Consider the following 22,683-nt stretch of genomic DNA (forward strand, 5'->3'; position numbering starts at 1 on the left):
CGGGACACATTACGGAGCACCTTCTACAGCTGCTGGGGGGAATACTGGGGGGGGGGGTGTCCAATGGGGTTCAAGGAATCAGTCCTGAGCAAGTTTCATGAATCAGAGCACAAGGGAGGACTGGTCCTGGCTTGCTTAGTGAGATAAACGATCAGACTGACAGCAGCAAGCTCATTATCACTCTGTCCTTTAAGTTGGACTTAACCCAAGTTTAAAATGTAAAAGTACAGAAGGTGATCATATAACCACCAGATGAAACCACTAAACACTTCCAATATGTTATTTTGAATTGATACGTAACTCAAAGGATTATCTCATGCATCATTTCATTTGCATTTGTCAATGATGTTATCATAGCCTGTTAACTTTTACAGGGCACAGTTTTACAGCCACGACAGTCTCTACTCCTCTACAAAACCAAGTCTCTGTAATCAAAACCATTTATTTTACAGGATATCAAACGTTGACGTTGTTACTCTGGGATCACATTGTGTCATACCTGGGAGCTTGCTGCCACATCATTCCCTCTGAGGGATTATACAGTAGACTATGGGCTCTTTTCTATCAGCTTCTGGAGACTTAATTTCACCCTGCAGTCCTGTATACCTGACAATTAAAACCATCCTATAAAAGCCAAATAAATGATTTAACTTAACTAAATTACATATTAAAATGTCAGAGATGTCAGAGAGGAGCATTACTAAATATTTTTGGGGGGACTGTTCGCCAACAGTAAATATTTGTATCTGTTCTGGACCTATCTAAAATCACTTTCAGAAAGAAAGTATGAAAAACAGACTACATATTCCTATTTTTTTCTGTGATAAAATCAGTGCAGGCCACCGTGCATACAGATTAGGATGTCTCGTTTTTCTCTCTGCAGTCTGTTTCCCCTGTTGGTTTTCTCCTTCCTTTGACATCTGTAAACAGATATAATTGCCTGTCTAATCTTATTTAGCCTCCACGTCTTGTTTACTTTTGCTTTAGCCGTGTCGTGAAGGCTTGTCTGTCCTGCTGTGAATAAGGCATTGTCTGCAGGCCCACAGATGTAATCTGCCCACATCCAAACCACCTAGCGGCCCCCACTGGCCCCCACCTGCCCCATATTGCAATGCCTTGTTAGACACATGCATGTAGTGCTTTTGAGACGCCACTTCCATTTGCTGCCATTCTGAGTTTAACAATGAGGAGAGAGGTGTAGAATAGGATGTCTGGTTTCCCACTGCGAGAGGCTGTAGAATACACAACGTTTGTGTGAAAGTTTCAAAGCTGTCAAATTGAAAAGGTGACTTTCAAGCTCTACTGAGCTGTTCTGGATATTTTCAGCCGTTGATGACAGGTGATATTGTGGAAACCATACGCATAATTATACTATGCGTTCTGCATTTGTCGAACATCCTCAATCAATGCAGGCAGTTTTCTGACCCTGAATCAAAGCAATAACACACTACACTGGTCATGGTCGTACACACACACACACAGAGACGTGATGCTGAGAAAGTACGGTCCCTGGACCAACCCCGGGAGAGCTGGACTCTTACACTGACTTGTGTTCTTTCACCCTGGGAAGCTGATGGATGTGTTTGTTTGGCTTAGCTGTGGCGAATGTACACACAGTCACACACACACATGGCCATGACTGAAAAGATCACACACGGGGGGGTAAGGGTTGGCTTTCTCTCTATTTCCCCACTGTTGATTTTGGATTCTGTTTATAGAGTTTTTTTTCTACTTTTTCCCCTCTCTTACTTCTCAGTGTGAAGAAGTTAGAGCCAACTGAGATTTTCTTCATGTAAACAAAAAGCAACAGCAGTCAACCAATTTATCTGCTAATATTCAACTAAAACGATTGGACACTACTGTGTAGGCAAGAAAGCAAGAATGAAACCCACTGGGCAGCGGCGTCAATTCAACATCTATTCCACGTTGGGTCCATGGAATTTCATTGAAATGTGGAAACAATGTTGATTTAACCAGTGTGTGCCCAGTGTGAAGTTAAGTTCCGTTAAGGAAAAAACATTTCTAATGATGTATTACTCACCCCTTGCACAGTCAGACAACAGAACGGACTCAAAGATGAGCAGCATGATCTTGAGGACACCCATCCTGACTGAAGACAACTTAATGTTCCCCCAACTCTAAAAGACATATGGTAAAAAAAACAAAAAAACCTCAGGCCTTCCAGATTCTGTAACTGCAGAACTCGCATCCACCCCCAGGGAAAAGCAGTTTGCCTCATTAGATGATATGGAAAATCTACAGTAAATGCTCTGCTTTGAATTTCCATATGTCCTTCAAGTCAGACACACAGTTGTGTGAAGGCTGTTGTCTTTTGCCATAGTGGAACTGAAATGCATGGGGATGTATCTTATACATTAAACGCATAGAGACACACACATTTCTAAACATTTTTTAAGTAATAGGATTGATCCATAAAATAAATATACTAACACAGGCTAGATATGTTATCTATTATTTTCAATAAATATCTGTGGTCAATATGGTGCACACTCATTTAAGTAGTCCTGCTCTCACAGATTGCCCCCTCTGATAAATTAATATACAAGTAAAATTAATATTTATTATCTGATACACAGCTGTATTATATTGTATAATTGTCACCATTTGCATTCATGAATTACTGCATAACATGTTACCATAGCCTATCTAAAATTTCCGCATCATGGTAAATTAAATAGTAATTATTCATATAACTGTAAGCAATCAATTGTTAATAATACGTAGCCATTCATGTCTTAAATTGAAATATATTTTTATGAACTATTCGAACAATATAATCGTATGAACAAGGTCATATGCAGTGCATATTATGCACAACAATGTTAACTCTGAATTACATACCTGACGTTTCCAGTAAAGTTAACCTCGTATCAGCATCTTCATTAAAAACGGGCAACTCATTCCCATAGATGTCCGCACGGTCTCCATTATTTATTAGAGGCCGATTTCATCGACCGCTCTCGAACACAACTATAATGATCGCTGATTGCCTGTAGATCGGTCTATGGAATGGAAAAGCTGAAATCAGTCGAAACATACAATCAAATGCGTCCATTAATCACAGATGGGTATCCATTAAAATGTTGCATTAACTTCGACAAATTAGAAACAAATAGATAGTTTTTAAAGCATGTTTCCAACTGGTGTTTACAGTGGACTCCACTTCACATCCACTACAATAATTACGGAGTGCAGAGATAGTTGCCATCCCAGTTCTCAACTTTTGACCAATCACATACAAGGGCTGGATAAATCTATCAAAATGAACTCTTTCTTTCTCACTATCATAATCCAATCGCCTAGATCACACGAGTAATTTCTAAAGAATGATATATGCCTCAATTTAAATTGCCGAGGGTCACCCCTGTAAAAGATCTAAGATAAGTTTAATACCCAAATCCTGACCTTGACCATCACGAGAAAACAATACCGATCTTTAGATCGCTATTTAAAAAGGCAACTTTAATCCTACCCTCAGAAGAACAAACAGACAGGAGACCCACCATACCAGTCATAGTGAGTCTAACAAGATCCACATATGTTTTCAGCAATGCTTATCACATCCCCTGAGGAATAATTGGAAACATTTCATTGTTAGGGGTGAGTTACATTAATGTACTATGGATAACAGAGCTACATGTATCAGTCAGATAGCAGCCAATGCTGCATCTAATGAATAGGTGCTGCCACCCAGTGGGACTGGGCTGTATCTCACCTGAGAACGTGACAAGAGGCCAAGAGCAGGAAGCGTCTGCCTGACTACCCAGCCACAACGCTCCGGCCAAATGGCGTTTATAGGGTGTGCACTAGTTCCCACAGATATATCACAGAAATTCGTCAAACAAAAAGTAACTTTTTTGGTTTTAATTTAAGGTTAGGCACAAGGTTAGCAGTGTGGTTAAAGTTAAATTTGAGATTATGTTTAAGAATAGAAATGGTAGAAATAGGCGGAGTTTATGACTGTGGTAACTAGTGACGACCCGTTTGTAGTGATCGAGAGAACAGCTGAAATACATTCAGGGTCTTCAGGCAAAAGAAGCATGCTCAAATGACGTTAAATCCCTTTGGATCAAGTTGTGTGTGATTGATGCTGTGCACACAAGAGTCAAGACCATATCAATGACGAGTTGACATAAATGTCACAACTGCCTGAGAAAATGAGATGAACATGAATGGATAGTGGCATAAACACAGAAATTAGGATAAACACTTATTCAAAGGAAAAAGTAATTTAATTTACATGACATTTAAAACTAAAATAACATTATTTCAGTTTTCCCAAATGTTTCACATGGCTCTTATTACTGAAATATGCTAGCCTTTACAAAATAACAAGCTCTGAAGTAATAGGACACGCAGTCATTGAATTACTGCACCATACTGAAAAAGTAGTAATAGATTTATAGAGATTTACAATTTCATTTTGTTTATAAAACAATTACGTAATCTTAAGGTCTTTAAATTTTCGTCAATACAAATAAACCGTGTAGAAGTATAAAGCGATCTAGACAAGATAAAGCCTGAGAATTAGCTTATAAATCAGGGCAGATTTGATATAACTGGTGCGGCCTTGAAGCGTAGAAGGCCATGGTTGTTTGAGCCAGTTATGTCAGATTGAACATTCCTCTATCAACATCAACACAAACGCATTCTCCATTGTAACCTAGATGGTGAAGCTTCCCTCCATATCAGAAATGACTAGAGGGAGCAGGAGGAAATCATGATGTAAGAGTAGAGGAAGTGGTTACCTACTGGGAATAGTAGTATTTTGTGCAGAGAAGTCTGGGGGTAATGTATAACCAGGTAAGGATGAACAAAACAGTCTAGTTTAAATTTAACTTACTATCTGTAACATATTCTAACTGATTTCCCTACAGATCACATATGTTTCTGCAACAGCAGCAGGCATGTAACCTAGATCATGAAAATGTATATCAATGCTTAGTGTAGTAGGAGAGGTTAGTCTCGGTTTTAGTGAATCCTGTCTAGAAAAGTGTGCTGTCAGTGTGACCACTGGGAGAGTTGAAATATACTTCAAGATAAATGTGTTTGGCAACAACATACACAGAGGGAAAAACTATATTGCACAATCAGGAGGAAACAAAGCTGCCTTGACCAACTGATGGGAGACAGGCATCATAAACCTCTAAATAGCAGTGACATGCACTCCATGATTCTAACAATCCCATAATATAGGTGCTGATGTGTGGTAGGAGGTTAAAGTCTCTCCACCAGAGGGCGTTAAATGCCTGAGAGAGTGACTGCATGTTAAAGATGGGATGGGTAGGGAATGAGATAAAGCACTTAAAAAAACCACATTGTATGTTGTGACTGTAAAAGCAATAGGCACAGCCCACATTGTTATAAAAGGCCAGCTAATCTTTTGTGTCCTTTGAGACACAATCGATAAAATAAAAATCCCATATGAAATTATATCACAAATTAAATTGCCGTTAAAAACATTGCCAAATAAGCCACATTTCCGTGGTAGGAATCAATTCATAAAATCTATTTTTTTGTAGCTTCGCTATTAGGTAGCCTGATGAGGATTGCTTTCCCCTCCTCATCCTCACAGCATCAGGAATTACATGACAAACTAAAATTAAAACCTTTGCGGCCAAACAAGCGAGATCAGTTGTGCGGAGATAATCATCACTATCAACATAATTATCCTTATTTACATGTTTATTATGACTTCCATTCTTTAAAGTAATCGGAGCCCTGTCAGAGCTCTGGCACAAGTGTGGGAAGCCCGCTAAAGCATAGGACATGATGTCAGAAGGCCTTTGTTATACACAAGCAATAAAACAGAAAAGGCTTTCTCTCCCTCTTCAGCTGCAAACATTCCCAGAAGCTGTTCTTAAAGCACTGGACCGGTCCAGAGTAGCCTGTTCAAAACCCTATTTCCAGTTTTTTCTTCATCTGCCTCTACAGGCAGGCAGGCATCAGTGAGTCAGGAGGAGGACAGCATAGCATTAGGCCTTTTGGTTCCCTTTCAGGCAGCAGCAGCATCTCAAAAACAAAAGAAAGGGTCTAATCATAGTTTATGTGCCTCCACATCCGACCTCGTTCCATCTCTCTGCCCTCTCATCCATGTCCTTATTCCAAAGCCTTGCCTTGCTGTGCAGTGTGATGAAGATGATTGATAAGGTTTCTCTGTGTAGTTGGGGATGTACTTTGAATATAGCCTCATATCCCCTGGATATGCTCCTGTAGATGTAGCGAGGTGGGGGGGGGGGTCAGTTGGTACAGCAGGGGTCAGATGCCAGTCTTGTCGCTGTAGAACGGTGTGACGTGGAACATATAGCAGTGTGTACACACCCTGACGGCCTTCACCTGGCCGTACCGCGGTAACGGGGCTGAGTGGGAGGAGCAGCGAGAGCAGAAGATCTAAAATGACACAGAACAAACAAGGTACAGTTGATTGTTCTTCATTTATTTGATGTAATATAGACAATTCTAAAGGAGATCTGTTCAGGTGTTTTGTGTTACCTTGCCACAGCTCCTACAGTGGTGCTTCCTGCGAATGACGGTGAAGGGGGCCTTACAGGTGATGCAGGAGTCACATTCCTCATCAGGAACCCAGTCTGGGGGATCTACAGGGGAAAAGCAGGGGCACATTAATAGTGGTGCTTGTTTATTTGTGTGTCACACTGTGTGCATGCATGTCATGTGTGTATGTGTTTTAAGGAGAAAAGGGAGGTGCTGACCTTCAAACTGTCCCTCCAGGGCCTTGGCTGCCAGCTCCGAGGAGGAGATGGTCTCCTGACAGAGAGAACAGTCCTCCAGCACAGCACTGCGCAGCCCTGGACATGCTGCACCACCACACAGAGCACAGCCGTGTCATTACCATCACAGACAAACACACTGGAAGAACTACACGAAGACACCTGACATTACTGCATGTTAACCCTGATGTAAAGATTAAAAACCCTAAACAGAAGCATCTGTTCCTCACCCTTCTCCTTGTCATTGTCCCCCTGCTCAGAGGTAGCCATGACTTCAAACAGTGTCTTCAGAATGCTTCGAAGGTCTGCGGCATAGTTTGTCTGCAGCTGGTCAGCAACACCTGGAGGTCAAGGGGTCAAGAGGAATCAATGATATTATTATTCATTGTTTTTATTAGGATCACCATTAGCCGACGCCAATGGCGAAAGCTAGTCTTACTGGGGTGCAACACATAACGAAAAATACATTAATGACAAAAGACTTTACAATTCACATACATTTAAAAACATTAACATGTAGTGTGTGTTTGTGCATCCATCAGTTACAAATACATGTCAGTACATACACACAAATAGGTCACATGGGGGAGAGGCGTTGCTTTATTTGTTTTTTTAAACCAGGTTTGCTGTTCACTTGCGCTATATGAGATGAAATCATGGCTCTGTATAATACTGTACGTTTCCTTGAATTTGACCTGGGGACTGTGAAAAGACCCTTGGTGGCATGTCTGGTGGGGTAAGTGTGTGCATCAGTGCTGTGTGTAAGTTAATATGCAAACAATTTGGAATTTCCAACACATTATTTCTTATAAAAACAAGAAGCGATGCAGTCAATCGTTTCTCAACTCTTAGCCAAGAGAAACTGGATATTAGCCCTCTGATTACAATGAAGAGCAAAACGTGCCACTCTGTTCTGGGCCACTCTGTTCTGGGCCAGCTGCAGCTTAACTAGGTCTTTCTAGTATGACTGGACAATAATCAAGATAAGATAAAACTAGAGCCTGCAGGACTTGCTTTGTGGAGTGTGGTGTCAAAAAAGCAGATAATCTCTTTATTATGAACAGACCTCTCCCCATCTTTACAACCACTGAATCTATATGTTTTGACCATAACAGTTTACAATCTAAGGTAACGCCAAGTAATTTAATGTCCTCAACTTGCGCAACAGTCACACCATTCATTACCAGATTCAGCTGAGGTTTAGAATTTAGGGAATAATTTGTACCATATACAATAATCTTAATTTTAGAGATGTTCAGGACCAGTTTCTTACTGGCCAGCCATTCTAACTGACTGCAACTCTTTGTTTAGGCTTGCAGTGATTTCACAAGCTGTGGTTACTGATTTGTATAGGGTTGAACCATTATCATACATGGACATATAGGCTTTGTTAAATGCCAGTGGCAGGTCATTGGTAAAAATAGAAAAGAGTAGAAGGGAGCTGCCTTGCGATACACCACACAATGAACAATGGTGTTGGAGGAGATGGCTGCCGTTTTACAGGCTCCTAACTAATTGTGCTATTGTGTGCGTTTTGTTTTGCGTTATTTATAACTTATTTTGTACATAATGTTTCTGCCACTGTCTCTTATGACCGAAAATACCTTCTGGATATCAGGACAGCGATTACTCACCTCGTACTGGACAAAGATATTTTCTTTAACGAGTCGGACGCAAAGGATTTACTTCAGACACCCAACAAGGCCCAAATCCCCATGATTCACATGAGAAAGAGATATCGGGGACGTAGGTTGGGGTGCCTTGTAAGGATCCGACGGCGAGTGGGTAATCCAACTCTACCATCTGTCCTATTAGCCAACGTGCAATCATTGGAGAATAAACTGGATGAGCTCAGATCAAGACTATCCTACCAACGGGACATTAAAAACTGTAATATCTCATGTTTCACCGAGTCGTGGCTGAACGACGACATGGATAACAGCTGGCTGGGTTTTCCGTTCATCGGCAAGATAGAACAACTGCCTCCGAGAGTAATTATCGAGGTTAGCTAGCCAGCTATTTTCGTCCCCCACGACGCCATTTTTCCAAACCTAGCCAACTATTACCGACGAGCAGCATTGTAGAAACTAAATACATTACAAAGGAACGTCTTGATTAGTGCTATGTTAGCTAGCTACATAGTTGCTTTTGTATCATGATAAGGTGTAGTACTGAAACTATCGAGGTTACCTAGCCAGCTACACGTTCAAACAAAGTCAACAACGCAGCCACTGCTAGCTAGCCTACTTCACCAGCCAGCAGTACTGTATCATTTTCGTCATTTTAGTCAATAAGATTTTTGCAACGTAAGCTTAACTTTCTGAACATTCAGACGTGGAGTCCACTTGTCATTCCAATCTCCTTTGCATTAGCGTAGCCTCTTCTGTAGCCTGTCAACTATGTGTCTGTCTATCCCTGTTCTCTCCCCTCTGCACAGGCCATACAAACGCTTCACGCCACTCTAACCTGGTGGTCCCAGCGCGCACGACCCACGTGGAGTTCCAGGTCTCCGGCAGCCTCTGGAACTGCCGGTCTGCGGCCAACAAGGCAGAGTTCATCTCAGCCTATGCTACCCTCCAGTCCCTCGATTTCTTGGCGCTGACGGAAACATGGATTACCACAGAAAACACTGCTACTCCTACTGCTCTCTCCTCGTCTGCCCACGTGTTCTCGCACACCCCGAGAGCTTCTGGTCAGCGGGGTGGTGGCACTGGGATCCTCATCTCTCCCAAGTGGACATTCTCTCTTTCTCCCCTGACCCATCTGTCTATCGCCTCCTTTGAATTCCATGCTGTCACAGTTACCAGCCCTTTCAAGCTTAACATCCTTATCATTTATCGCCCTCCAGGTTCCCTTGGAGAGTTCATCAATGAGCTTGACGCCTTGATAAGTTCCTTTCCTGAGGATGGCTCACCTCTCACAGTTCTGGGTGACTTTAACCTCCCCACGTCTACCTTTGACTCATTCCTCTCTGCCTCCTTTCCACTCCTCTCCTCTTTTGACCTCACCCTCTCACCTTCCCCCCCTACTCACAAGGCAGGCAATACGCTTGACCTCATCTTTACTAGATGTTGTTCTTCCACTAATCTCATTGCAACTCCCCTCCAAGTCTCCGACCACTACCTTGTATCCTTTTCCCTCTCGCTCTCATCCAACACTTCTCACTCTGCCCCTACTCGGATGGTATTGCGCCGTCCCAACCTTCGCTCTCTCTCTCCCGCTACTCTCTCCTCTTCCATCCTATCATCTCTTCCCTCTGCTCAAACCTTCTCCAACCTATCTCCTGATTCTGCCTCCTCAACCCTCCTCTCCTCCCTTTCTGCATCCTTTGATTCTCTATGTCCCCTATCCTCCAGGCCGGCTTGGTCCTCCCCTCCTGCTCCATGGCTCGACGACTCACTGCGAGCTCACAGAACAGGGCTCCGGGCAGCCGAGCGGAAATGGAGGAAAACTCGCCTCCCTGTGGACCTGGCATCCTTTCACTCCCTCCTCTCTACATTTTTCTCTTCTGTCTCTGCTGCTAAAACCACTTTCTACCACTCTAAATTCCAAGCATCTGCCTCTAACCCTAAGGAGCTCTTTGCCACCTTCTCCTCCCTCCTGAATCCTCCTCCCCCTCCCCCCCTCCTCCCTCTCTGCGGATGACTTCGTCAACCATTTTGAAAAGGTCGACGACATCCGATCCTCGTTTGCTAAGTCAAACGACACCGCTGGTCCTGCTCACACTGCCCTACCCTGTGCTTTGATCTCTTTCTCCCCTCTCTCTCCAGATGAAATCTCGCGTCTTGTGACGGCCGGCCACCCAACAACCTGCCCGCTTGACCCTATCCCCTTCTCTCTTCTCCAGACCATTTCCGGAGACCTTCTCCCCTACCTCACCTCGCTCATCAACTCATCCTTGACAGCTGGCTACGTCCCTTCCGTCTTCAAGAGAGCGAGAGTTGCACCCCTTCTGAAAAAACCTACACTCGATCCCTCCGATGTCAACAACTACAGACCAGTATCCCTTCTTTCTTTTCTCTCCAAAACTCTTGAACGTGCCGTCCTTGGCCAGCTCTCCTGCTATCTCTCTCAGAATGACCTTCTTAATCCAAATCAGTCAGGTTTCAAGAATGGTCATTCAACTGAGACTGCTCTTCTCTGTGTCACGGAGGCTCTCCGCACTGCTAAAGCTAACTCTCTCTCCTCTGCTCTCATCCTTCTAGACCTATCTGCTGCCTTTGATACTGTGAACCATCAGATCCTCCTCTCCACCCTCTCCGAGTTGGGCATCTCCGGCGCGGCCCATGCTTGGATTGCGTCCTACCTGACAGGTCGCTCCTACCAGGTGGCGTGGCGAGAATCTGTCTCCGCACCACGTGCTCTCACCACTGGTGTCCCCCAGGGCTCTGTTCTAGGCCCTCTCCTATTCTCGCTATACACCAAGTCACTTGGCTCTGTCATATCCTCACATGGTCTCTCCTATCATTGCTATGCAGACGACACACAATTAATCTTCTCCTTTCCCCCTTCTGATAACCAGGTGGCGAATCGCATCTCTGCATGTCTGGCAGACATATCAGTGTGGATGACGGATCACCACCTCAAGCTGAACCTCGGCAAGACGGAGCTGCTCTTCCTCCCGGGGAAGGACTGCCCGTTCCATGATCTCGCCATCACGGTTGACAACTCCCTTGTGTCCTCCTCCCAGAGTGCTAAGAACCTCGGCGTGACCCTGGACAACACCCTGTCGTTCTCCACTAACATCAAGGCGGTGACCCGATCCTGTAGGTTCATGCTCTACAACATTCGCAGAGTACGACCCTGCCTCACACAGGAAGCGGCGCAGGTCCTAATCCAGGCACTTGTCATCTCCCGTCTGGATTACTGCAACTCGCTGTTGGCTGGGCTCCCTGCCTGTGCCATTAAACCCCTACAACTCATCCAGAATGCCGCAGCCCGTCTGGTGTTCAACCTTCCCAAGTTCTCTCACGTCACCCCGCTCCTCCGCTCTCTCCACTGGCTTCCAGTTGAAGCTCGCATCTGCTACAAGACCATGGTGCTTGCCTACGGACCTGTGAGGGGAACGGCACCTCCGTACCTTCAGGCTCTGATCAGGCCCTACACCCAAACAAGGGCACTGCGTTCATCCACCTCTGGCCTGCTCGCCTCCCTACCTCTGAGGAAGCACAGTTCCCGCTCAGCCCAGTCAAAACTGTTCGCTGCTCTGGCACCCCAATGGTGGAACAAGCTCCCTCACGACGCCAGGACAGCGGAGTCAATCACCACCTTCCGGAGACACCTGAAACCCCACCTCTTTAAAAAATACCTAGGATAGGATAAAGTAATCCTTCTACCCCCCCCTTAAAAGATTTAGATGCACAATTGTAAAGTGGTTGTTCCACTGGATATCATAAAGTGAATGCACCAATTTGTAAGTCGCTCTGGATTAGAGCATCTGCTAAATGACTTAAATGTAATTGTCAATAACAGCTGGTGCACAAAATCTAATATTTAGGAATGCTCAATGTTTTGCTTGCCTGATGTAGAGAATCTCATGATAAGCTGTAGACCACACTATTTATCAAGAGAGTTATCCATATTTTTTGTAGCTGTCTATTTACCACCACAAACCGATGCTGGCACTAAGACCGCACTCATCGAGCTCTATAGGGCCATAAGCAAACAAGAAAACGCTCATCCAGAGGCGGCGCTCCAAGTGGCCGGGGACTTTAATGAAAGGAAACTTAAATCCGTTTGACCTAATTTCTACCAGCATGTTACATGTGCAACCAAAAAAATAAAAATAAATAAATAAAAAAAAACCTCTAGACCACCTTTACTCCACACACAGAGACACATTCCAAGCTCTCCCTCACCCTCCATTTTGGCAAATCTGACCATAACTATATCCTCCTAATTCCTGTTTACAAACAAAAACTATAGCAGGAAGTACCAGTGACTCATTCAATACGGAAGTGGTCAGATGACGCAGATGCTAAGCTACAGGACTGTTCTGCTAGCACAAACTGGAATATGTTCTGGGCTTCTTCCGATTGCATTGAGGACTACACCACATCAGTCACTGGGTTCATCAATAAGTGCATTGATGTCCCCACAGGGACCGTACATACATACCCCAACCAGAAGCCATGGATTACAGGCAACATCTGCACTGAGCTAAAGGGTAGAGCTGCCGCTTTCAAGGAGCGGGACTCTAACCCGGAAGCTAATAAGAAATCCCGCTATGCCCTCCAACGAACCACAGACAAAGCATCAATACAGGACTAAGATTGAATCCTACTACACCGGCTCCAACACTCGTCGGATGTGGCAGGGCTTGCAAACTATTACGGACTACAAAGGGAAGCACAGCCGCGAGCTCCCCAGTGACACAAGCTAAATTACTTATATGCTCGCGTCGAGGCAAGCAACACTGAAGCATGCATGAGAGCACCAGCTGTTCCGGATGACAGTGTGTTAACGCTTTCTGTAGCCGACGTGAGTAAGACCTTTAAACAGGTCAACATTCACAAGGCCGCAGGGCCAGACGGATTACCAGGACGTGTCTCTGAGCATGCATTGACCAACTGGCAAGTGTCTTCACTGACATTTTCAGCCTGTCCCTGACCGAGTCTGTAATACCAACATGTTTCAAGCAGACCACTATGTTCCTTTGTCAAAGAAACCTGCCTAAATGACTACCAACCCGTAGCACTCACGTCTGTAGCCATGCAGTACTTTGAAAGGTTGGTCATGGCTCACAACACCATTATCCCAGAAACCCTAGACCAACTACAATTTGCATACCGCCCTAACAGATCCACAATGACGCAATCTCTACTGCACTCCACACTGCCATTTCCCACCTGGACAAAAGGAACACCTACGTGAGAAAGCTATTCATTGACTACAGCTCAGTGTTCAACACCATAGTGCCCTCAAAGCTCATCACTAAGCTAAGGACCCTGGGACTAAACACCTCCCTCTGCAACTGGATCCTGGACTTCCTGACAGGTCACCCCCCAGGTGGTAAGGGTAGGTAACAACACATCTGCCACGCTGATCCTCAACATGGGGGCCCCTCAGGGGTGTGTGCCCTCCTGTACTCCCTGTTCACCCATGACTGCATGGCCAAGCACGACTCCAACACCACCATTAATTTTGCCGATGACAAAAATAGTGGTAGGCTTGATCACCGACAACGATGAGACAGCCTTTAGGGAGATCAGACCTGGCCGTGTGGTGCCAGGATAACAACCTCTCCTCAACCTAACCTCTCCCTCAATGTGATAAAGACAAAGGAGATGACTGGACTACGGGGAAAGGAGGACAGAGCACGCCCCCATTCTCATTGATGGGGCTGTAGTGGAGCAGGTTGAGCGCAGGTTCCTTGGTGTCCACATCACCAACGAACTATCATGGTCCAAAAACACACCAAGACAGTCGTGAAGAGGGCACGACAAAACCTATTCCCCTTCAGGAGACTGAAAATATTTGGCATGGGTCCTCAGATCCTCAAAAGGTTCTACAGCTGCACTATCGAGAGCATCCTGACTGGTTGCATCACTGCCTGGTATGGCAACTGCTCGGCCTCCGACCACAAGGCACTACAAAGGGTAGTGCATACGGCCCAGTACATCACTGGAGCCAAGCTTCCTGCCATCCAGGACCTCTATACCAGGCGGTGTCAGAGGAAGGCTCAAAAAATTCCCAATGACTCCAGCCACCCTAGTCATAGACTGTTCTCTCTGCTAACTCACAGTAAGCGGTACCGGAGCACCAAGTCTAGGTCCAAAAGGCTTCTTAACAGCTTCTACCCCCAAGCCATAAGACTCCTGAACAGTTAAATGGCTACCCAGACTATTTGCATTGAGTCCCCCCACCCCAAGTTTTACGCTGCTGCCACTCTGTTTTTTTTATCTATGCATTGTCACTTTACCTACATATTACCTCTAACCTGTACCCCCTGTATATAGCCTCATTACTATTATTTTATTGTTGCTCTTTATTATTTGTTGTTGTTCTATTTATTTTTTTCAGTTTTAGTAAATACTTGAACACTTATTTTTCTCAAAACTGCATTGTTGGTTAAGGGCTTGTAAGTAAGCATTTCACTGTAAGGTCTGTTGTATTCAGCGCATGTGACAAATACAATTTGATTAGATTTTTGACTTCACATGTTTAACATGAGAAGCTTCCATTAAAGAAAACCCTCTTCTATTAGATGGATAGCTCTGGCAGGGGTTAAAAAGCCATAACACATACGTTTTGTCAACAGGTTATGGTCAATAATAAAGGCTGCACTGATATATAGTAGTACAGCTCCCACAATTTTTCCAACAGTTTGCTAAGAGCCGGCAGCAAGCTGATTGGTTCTGACAGCCAACCTTTCTTGGGTAGCGAAATGACTTTTGCTTCCCTCCAGGCCTGAGGACAAACACTTTCCTCTAGGCTCAGATTAAAGTTAAGACATAATATACTGTAGGAGTGGCTATAGAGTCAGCTACCATCCTCAGTAGCTTTCCATCTAAGTTGTCAATGTCAGGAGGTTTGTCATTATTGAGCTATACTTTTTCCACCTCTCCCACACTAACTTCACAAAATTCAAACTTACAATGCTTTTTTTTCATTATTATGATTTTTTTTATACATTAATAGGATGCCACACTGTTTGTTGTTGGCATTTCCTGCCTAAGTTGCCCACTTTGCCAATAAAATAATCATAAAATAGTTTTTTTGGCAACATCAAATGGTTTTGTGATGAATAAGCTATCTGATTTGATGACAGATGGAGTTGAATTTTTCTTACTGCCCATAATTTCATTAAAATCACTTTTTCCCCATCATTCTTTATATCATTGACCTTGCCTTCATAATACAGTTACTTCTTCTTTTCGTTGAATTTAGTCACATAAGTCAGCCAGTCAGATGTGCAGCCAGACTTATTAGCCACTCCTTTTGCCCCATCTCTTCCAACCATATAGTTTTTCAATTCCTCATCAATCCATGGAGCCTTAACAGTCACTTTAACATGTACATGTTAATCAATAATTAGAAGAAGCAATTTCATTAATTAATCACGTGCAGTCTGGATGCTCCTTATCAATCACAGACCAACAAAAATATATAAACAGTAAACGTAACATGTGTAAATACTTGTATGAACATAAAAAGATTCAACAACTGAGACAAACTGAACAAATTCCACAGACATGTAACTAACAGAAATTAAATAATGTGTCCCTGAACAAAGGGGGGGGGTCAAAATCAAAAGAAACAGTATTTGGTGTGGCCACCAGCTGCATTAAGTACTGCAGTGCATCTCCTCTTCATGGACTGCACCAGATTTGCCAGTTCTTGATGTGAGATGTTGCCCCACTATTCCACCAAGGCACCTGCAAGTTACCGGACATTTCTGTGGGGAATGGCCCTAGCCCTTACCATCCGATCCAACAGGTCCCAGATGTGCTCAATGGGATTGAGATCTGGGCTCTTCGCTGGCCAGAACACTGACATTCCTGTCTTGCAGGCCATGACCATGACAGTCCCCCCACCTCTAAATCGATCTCGCTCCAGAGTACAGGCCTCTGTAACGCTCATTCCTTCGACGATAAACGCAAATCCGACCATCACCCCTGGTGAGACAAAACCGCAACTCGTCAGTGAAGAGCACTTTGTGCCAGTCCTGTCTGGTCCAGCGATGGTGGGTTTGTGCCTATAGGCAACGTTGTTGCCGGTGATGTCTGGTGGGGACCTGCCTTACAACAGGCCTACAAGCCCTCAGTCCAGCCTCTCTCAGCCTATTGCGGACAGTCTGAGCACTGATGGAGGGATTGTGCGTTCCTGGTGTAACTCGGGCAGTTGTTGTTGCCATCCTGTACGTGTCCCACAGGTGTGATGTTTGGATGTACCGATCCTGTACAGGTGTCGTTACACGTGGTCTGCCACTGCGTGGACGATCAGCTGTCCGTCCCGTCTCCCTGTAGCGCTGTCTTAGGCATCTCACAGTACGGACATTGGAATTTATTGCCCGGGACACATCTGCAGTCCTCATGCCTCCTTGTAGCATGCCTAAGGCACGTTCACGCAGATGAGCAGGGACCCTGGGCATCTTCTTTTGGTGTTTTTCAGAGTCAGTAGAAAGGCCTCTTTAGTGGCCTAAGTTTTCAGAACTGTGACCTTAATTGCCTACCATCTGTAAGCTGTTAGTGTCTTAACGACCGTTCCACAGGTGCATGTTCATTAATTGTTTATGGTTCATTGAACTAGCATGGGAAACAGTGTTTAAACCCTTTACAATGAAGATCTGTGAAGTTATTTGGATTTCTATGAATTATCTTTGAATGACAGGGTCCTGAAAAATGGACGTTTAATTTTTTGCTGAGTTTATAATCCACATAGCTAAATATTTTATATGATCTCTTACACAGTATTTTAGGCCCATCTTTAAGAACCTGGGCTTTCCTGGATACAACCACTATATTATGATCACTGCATCCACTGGGTACAGATACAGCTTTAGAACAAAGTTCTACAGTATTAATACAAATATGATCAATACATGTGGATGATATAACTCAAGTCGCGTTTGTAAACACCCTGATAGGTTGATTAATAACCTGAACCAGATTAGTAATCTTGAGCGGCCAGCTTGATGAGCGGCCATCTTGATGAAAACCAGTCAATATTCAGGTCCCCAAGAAAGTAGACATCGCAGTTTACATCATATACACTATTAAGCATTGATCACACAGACATTATCTAGATACTGACTGTTAGCACTTGGTGGCCTATAGCAACATTGTAAAAGAATAGGCTTTAGATGAGACTGGTGAACCTGCAACCACAACGCTTTAATAACACCTGACATGAGAACTTGTCTAAGCATTACAGGGATATGACTCTGAATATATACAGCAACACCTCCCCCATAGGCATTCCTGTCTCTTCTGTAGATGTTATATCCTTGAACTGCTACTGCTGTATCATGAAATGAATTATCTAAGTGAGTCTCAGAGGTGGCTAATATATGAATTTTATCTGATGTTATCAAGTTATTGATTTCATGAACCTTATTTCTAAAGCTACACATACGCCGAGTGTACAAAACATTAGGAACACCTTTCTAATATTAATTTGCACCCCCTTTTGCCCTCAGAACAGCCTCAAATCGTCGGGGGATGGACTCTACAAGGTGTCGAAAGCACTCCACAGGGATGCTGGCCCATGTTGATTCCAATGCTTCGAACAGTTATGTCAAGTTGGCTGGATGTCCTTTGGGTGGTGGACCATTTTTAGCCCTTTCCTGGGTAGTTCATCAGAAATGGAAATAAAAATGAAGAAGAACAAACAAAGCAAAAGATTAAACAGCATTCCATCAATCAGTTTGTGTGTGTAATTGTGCGTGTGCTGGGGGGTTGAAGCTACGAAACGACATGCTTGGCTCTCATCCCTTCCAAGCTTTTGGAAGGGAGGGTGGACAATGAGACTGTCACAGTGGATGTAAGCAATGTCTCCACGCGCTCTGGCAGCTTTCATGGCTGGGATCAGTTCTTTCCTCTTCTGGCTTCAGGATAGTCCTCAAACTCCGTCCAGGTCTCGTGTGGACAACTGATGTCCTCTCTCAATGCCTTACAGATTGCGTTCATCTTGCCGTTCTCCTCTTTAAACTCATCGAGCTGACACTGGGAGAACTGCTAACTGTTCTTCAGGTCCTGGAACTCTCTGGTCAAATAGTCCCTTCTTTTATTAGTTGACTCCACCAATATTTGGACAAAACTTCAAGCCATTTTCTTGTTGTAAGAACTACTTGTAGAACAATTTTTGTCCTCAACGGTCTTTGTCATGGTAGTAACGTGGGCTACTCTGTTACTCCTCTCAGTTCCAGACAGGGCAGGTCGTAAGGCAGATGGAAACAGCAGGGATTCAAAACAGTCACACTACCGGGACAATCCGTAATCCTAGCTGAATGGGCTGTGGGGTGTGTACAAGCTGCTAAGAAAACCTGGCTAGATTGATATCTAGCTAACTAACGTTTCTTAGATGCTAGGCTAGTGTCTGCGCCAACAAGGGAACAATGAGCTACTTCTCTGGAGCAAAATAGACCTGCTATTCTTCCATGTAATACATTGAACGCCTTACACCTTAATGTGATGGTGAATTAATAAGTACATTAATTCATAGTTATTTTGCAAAAGAAAGCCACAAGAAAGATACATGTTTCAATTGCATGCCACCGGAACTGGATAGTCCTCAAACTCCGTCCAGGTCTCGTGTGGATTATACTGTATCCCATTGTGGAATACAGTGTAAAGTCGTTGGAGTAAAATATTTAGCTATGTGGATTATGGAGGGTGTTTGGAGTACAGATTGGTAAAGTAATAACAGTACATTTTCATTTTATTTCGGAGTCAAAGTATTAATAACAAAATCATGAGCAACATATAGACTGATTTACCCCATCAAACTACAGCTATACCCTTGGAGCGAGAGACCACTATCCATTCTAGGATTCCTATTGTTTTCTCTATATATGCAACCTCTTGGTGATGTCATTCAGAAACACAATGTCAACTTTCACTGTTATGCAGACGACACACAAGCTGTACATTTAGATGAAACATAGTGAAACCCCAAAATTGCCTACCCTGGAAGTGTGTGTTTCAGACAAGAAGAAGTGAATGGCGGCAAATGTTTCACTTTTAAACTCGGACAAAACAGAGATGCTAGTTCTAGGGACCAAGAAACAAAGAGATCTGCTGTCAGATCTGACAATGAATCTCGAGGGTTGTACAGTCGTCTCAAATAAAACTGAGGGACCTCAGTGTTACTCTGGACCCTGATCTCTACTTCAACGAACATATACAAAATATTTAATGACCAGCTTCGTGTGTCATCTTCGTAACATTTGAAAATTCTGAAACTTTGTCCAACTTTGATGCAGAAACACTAATCAATGCTTTTGTAAGTTCAAGATTAGACTACTGCAATATTCTACTCTCCGGCTACCCGGATAAGGCACTAAATAACCTTCAGCTAGTTCTAAATACGGCTGCTAGAATCTTGACTAGAACCCCCAAAAATATCATATTACCCCAGTGCTAGCCTCCCTACACTGGCTTCCGCCGATTTGGTTTTGCAGTACATACCTACACGCATGCTAGTCACAAGACGCAGGGCTCCTTCTAAGCAAACAGCTGGTCTCAACCTTTAAGTCTTTACTGATACTCATCTCTTCAGTAGGTCCTATGATTGAGTGTAGTCTGGCCCAGGAGAGTGAAGGCAAATGGCAAGGCACTGGAGTGACGAACCACCCTTGCTGTCTCTGCCTTGCCAGATCCCTTATCTCCACTGGGATTCTCTGCCTCTGACCCTATTACGGGGCCGAGTCACTGGCTTGCTCACGCTCTTCCATCCTTCCTGTCCTCGGGCTTGTGCGGTGAGGAGATCTTTGTGGGCTATACTCGGCCTTGTCCCAGAGTAGTAAGTTAGTGGCCTGCTGATATCCCTAGTTGTGTGGGGGCTGTGCTTTGCCAAAGTGGGTGGGGTTATCCTTGTCCGGGGGTAACTTTGGACAGGGCCACAGTGTCCCCTGACCCACCCGGTCTGTCTCCTGTATCTATGCTGCAATAGTCTTTGTGCCGGGGGACTAGGGTCAGTCTGTTATATATGGTGTAATTCTCCTGTTTTATCAGGTGTCCTGTGTGATCTTAGATATGTTTGCTCTAATTCTCCCATCGCTCTCTCCCCCTGGAGAACCTGAGGCATGGTCCTAGGCCTCAGGTTCTCCGGGGGGGAGAGAGCGATGGGAGAATTAGAGCAAACATATCTAAGATCACACAGGACACCTGATAAAACAGGACTACCTGGCCTGATGACTCCTGCCTGTCCCCAGTCCAGCTGGTCGTGCTGTTCCCCCCCCCCCCCCCCCATGCTGTCTCGACCTCTAAATGCTCGGCTGAAAAGCCAACTAACATTAACTCCGAGGTGCTGACCTCTTGCACCCTGTACAACCACTGATTATTATTTGACCCTGCTGGTCTTCTATGAACATCTTGAAGAACGACCTGGCCTTACTGGCCACGTACTCGAATAATCTCCACCGGGCACAGCCAGAAGAACAAGCCTGGTTCCCATCTAGGTTTCTTCCTAGGTTCTTGACTTTGTAGGGAGTTTTTCCTAGCCACCGTGTCTCTACATCTGCATTAGTTGCTCTCTGGGGTTTTAGGCTCGGTTTCTGTACAAGCACTTTGTGACAACTGCTGTTGTAAAAAGGGCTCTATAAATACATTTGATTGATTGAGAGAGAGACATACCCGATATGCAGACGAAGAGGCGGTGGATGAGGTCACTGCTGCTGTGGAAGCGCGAGCGGATCTTGTTCCTGGCGGCCATCTTAGCAGCCTGCAGGGCCAGCTGGATATCATGGTGGTCAAGATCCTCTGACGTCCCCGAGCTCGTGGTCAGACTGCTGACAGGGCTGGAGCAGACAGAGGGAGCGCACATGCAAGAGAGAGGGAGAGATGGAGACATACAGTGAAGGGAGATGGAGACAGAATGGAGAGATAAGAGGCAGGGGGAGGGACAGCCACATTCATTGTCATTCTTAACACACAACACTGCTCACCAACACATTGTGTACTGTACTGAATATGCATTGTACAATAGGGATTGTGTTTGATTTCAATCTCAAAGTGAGTAATGGGTGAAATAGAGACGTTGATGGGAAAGGTTTATATGACCATAAGCTGTAACATAGGGATGTATGAAACAGAACACACACACACACACACACACACACACACACACACACACACACACAGTACAGATACAGCCGCTCACAAATGGGTCAGCGGTTACCTGGCTGTGTAAGCACTGCTGGAGAGACTACATGTGGTGACAGACACACTCTCACAGTCACTACTGGAGACTGAGCTGAGAGGAGAGTCCTGAAAAAAACTGGGAATAACAAAAAAAAGAGGAAAAGCTAAATAATTAAATAAAAAATATAAACTGATAACAGATGGGCAATATAAAATAGGATCTGTGAATGTTACGCTACAAAAGTAGCATAAAGCAAAGTGCAAATAGCAAATAGAACATAAAACAACTGGATGACAAGACGTGGATTAAATTAGCCAGAGACCAGACGTGGAGGAAGTTTGCTTTCAAAAGAGATGTAAATGACTGTTGTTAAGGCCTACCTGCTTTGAAGTGGAGCCCTGATAACACATCACCCAAACACCACATGTATAGTGCATTCTGAAAGTATTCAGACCCCTTGACTTTGTCCAGAATTTGTTACGTTACAGCCTTATTCTAAAATGGATTCAATTGTTTTCCCCCCTTATCAATCTACACACAATACCCCATAATGACAAAGCAAAAACAGATGTAAACATTTTGCAAATGTATTAAAAATAATTAATAATTCACATACAATTCCAGTCAAAAGTTGACACACCTATTCATTCCAGGGTCTTTATTTGTACTATTTTCTACATTGTAGAATAACAGTGAAGACATCGAAACTATGAAATAACACATATGGAATCATGTACTAACCAAAAAAGTGTAAAACTAATCAAAATATATTTTAGATACTTCAAAGTAGCCTTGATGACAGCTTTGCACACTCATGAGAAACAAGATTCTCTGGTCTGATGAAACCAAGATTGAACTCTTTGGCCTGAATGCCAAGCGTCACGTCTGGAGGAAACCTGGCATAATCCCTACGGTGAAGCATGGTGGTGGCAGCATCATGCTGTGGGGATGTTTTTCAGCGGCAGGGACTGGGAGACTAGTCAGGATTGAGGAAAAGATGAACAGAGCAAAGTTCTGAAATCCTTGATGCTCAAGAGCACTCAGGACCTCAGACTGGGGCTAAGGTTCACCTTCCAACAGGACAATGACCTTAAGCACACAGCCAAGACAACGCAGGAGTGGCTTCGGG

At 44.2% G+C, this 22,683-nt stretch overlaps 2 protein-coding genes across 3 annotated transcripts in view; both read right to left on the reverse strand.

Annotated features, from left to right (window-relative positions):
• LOC115172543 (fibroblast growth factor receptor-like 1) overlaps nucleotides 1-3,261 on the reverse strand; it is a 62,662-nt gene extending 59,401 nt beyond the window's left edge. Inside the window, exons 1-2 of the mRNA XM_029730093.1 lie at nucleotides 2,863-3,261; nucleotides 2,042-2,138 (exon numbers count right to left, since the gene is read on the reverse strand). Coding sequence (XP_029585953.1) covers nucleotides 2,042-2,105 — 64 coding nt within the window. The 5' untranslated portion in view covers nucleotides 2,106-2,138; nucleotides 2,863-3,261. The remainder of the gene's footprint in view (nucleotides 1-2,041; nucleotides 2,139-2,862) is intronic.
• A 973-nt stretch (nucleotides 3,262-4,234) lies between these two features.
• Nucleotides 4,235-22,683, reverse strand: part of zfyve28 (zinc finger, FYVE domain containing 28) — a 60,735-nt gene continuing 42,286 nt past the window's right edge. Inside the window, exons 9-14 of one of the 2 annotated variants that reach the window (XM_029730084.1) lie at nucleotides 21,591-21,689; nucleotides 21,047-21,210; nucleotides 6,980-7,090; nucleotides 6,732-6,836; nucleotides 6,514-6,617; nucleotides 4,235-6,411 (exon numbers count right to left, since the gene is read on the reverse strand). In XM_029730084.1, coding sequence (XP_029585944.1) covers nucleotides 6,280-6,411; nucleotides 6,514-6,617; nucleotides 6,732-6,836; nucleotides 6,980-7,090; nucleotides 21,047-21,210; nucleotides 21,591-21,689 — 715 coding nt within the window. In that variant the 3' untranslated portion in view covers nucleotides 4,235-6,279. The remainder of the gene's footprint in view (nucleotides 6,412-6,513; nucleotides 6,618-6,731; nucleotides 6,837-6,979; nucleotides 7,091-21,046; nucleotides 21,211-21,590; nucleotides 21,690-22,683) is intronic. The other variant, XM_029730085.1, reaches the window with a different exon arrangement.

Source organism: Salmo trutta, chromosome 33 (assembly GCF_901001165.1).
Source record: "Salmo trutta chromosome 33, fSalTru1.1, whole genome shotgun sequence".
NCBI classification, from domain to species: domain Eukaryota; kingdom Metazoa; phylum Chordata; class Actinopteri; order Salmoniformes; family Salmonidae; genus Salmo; species Salmo trutta.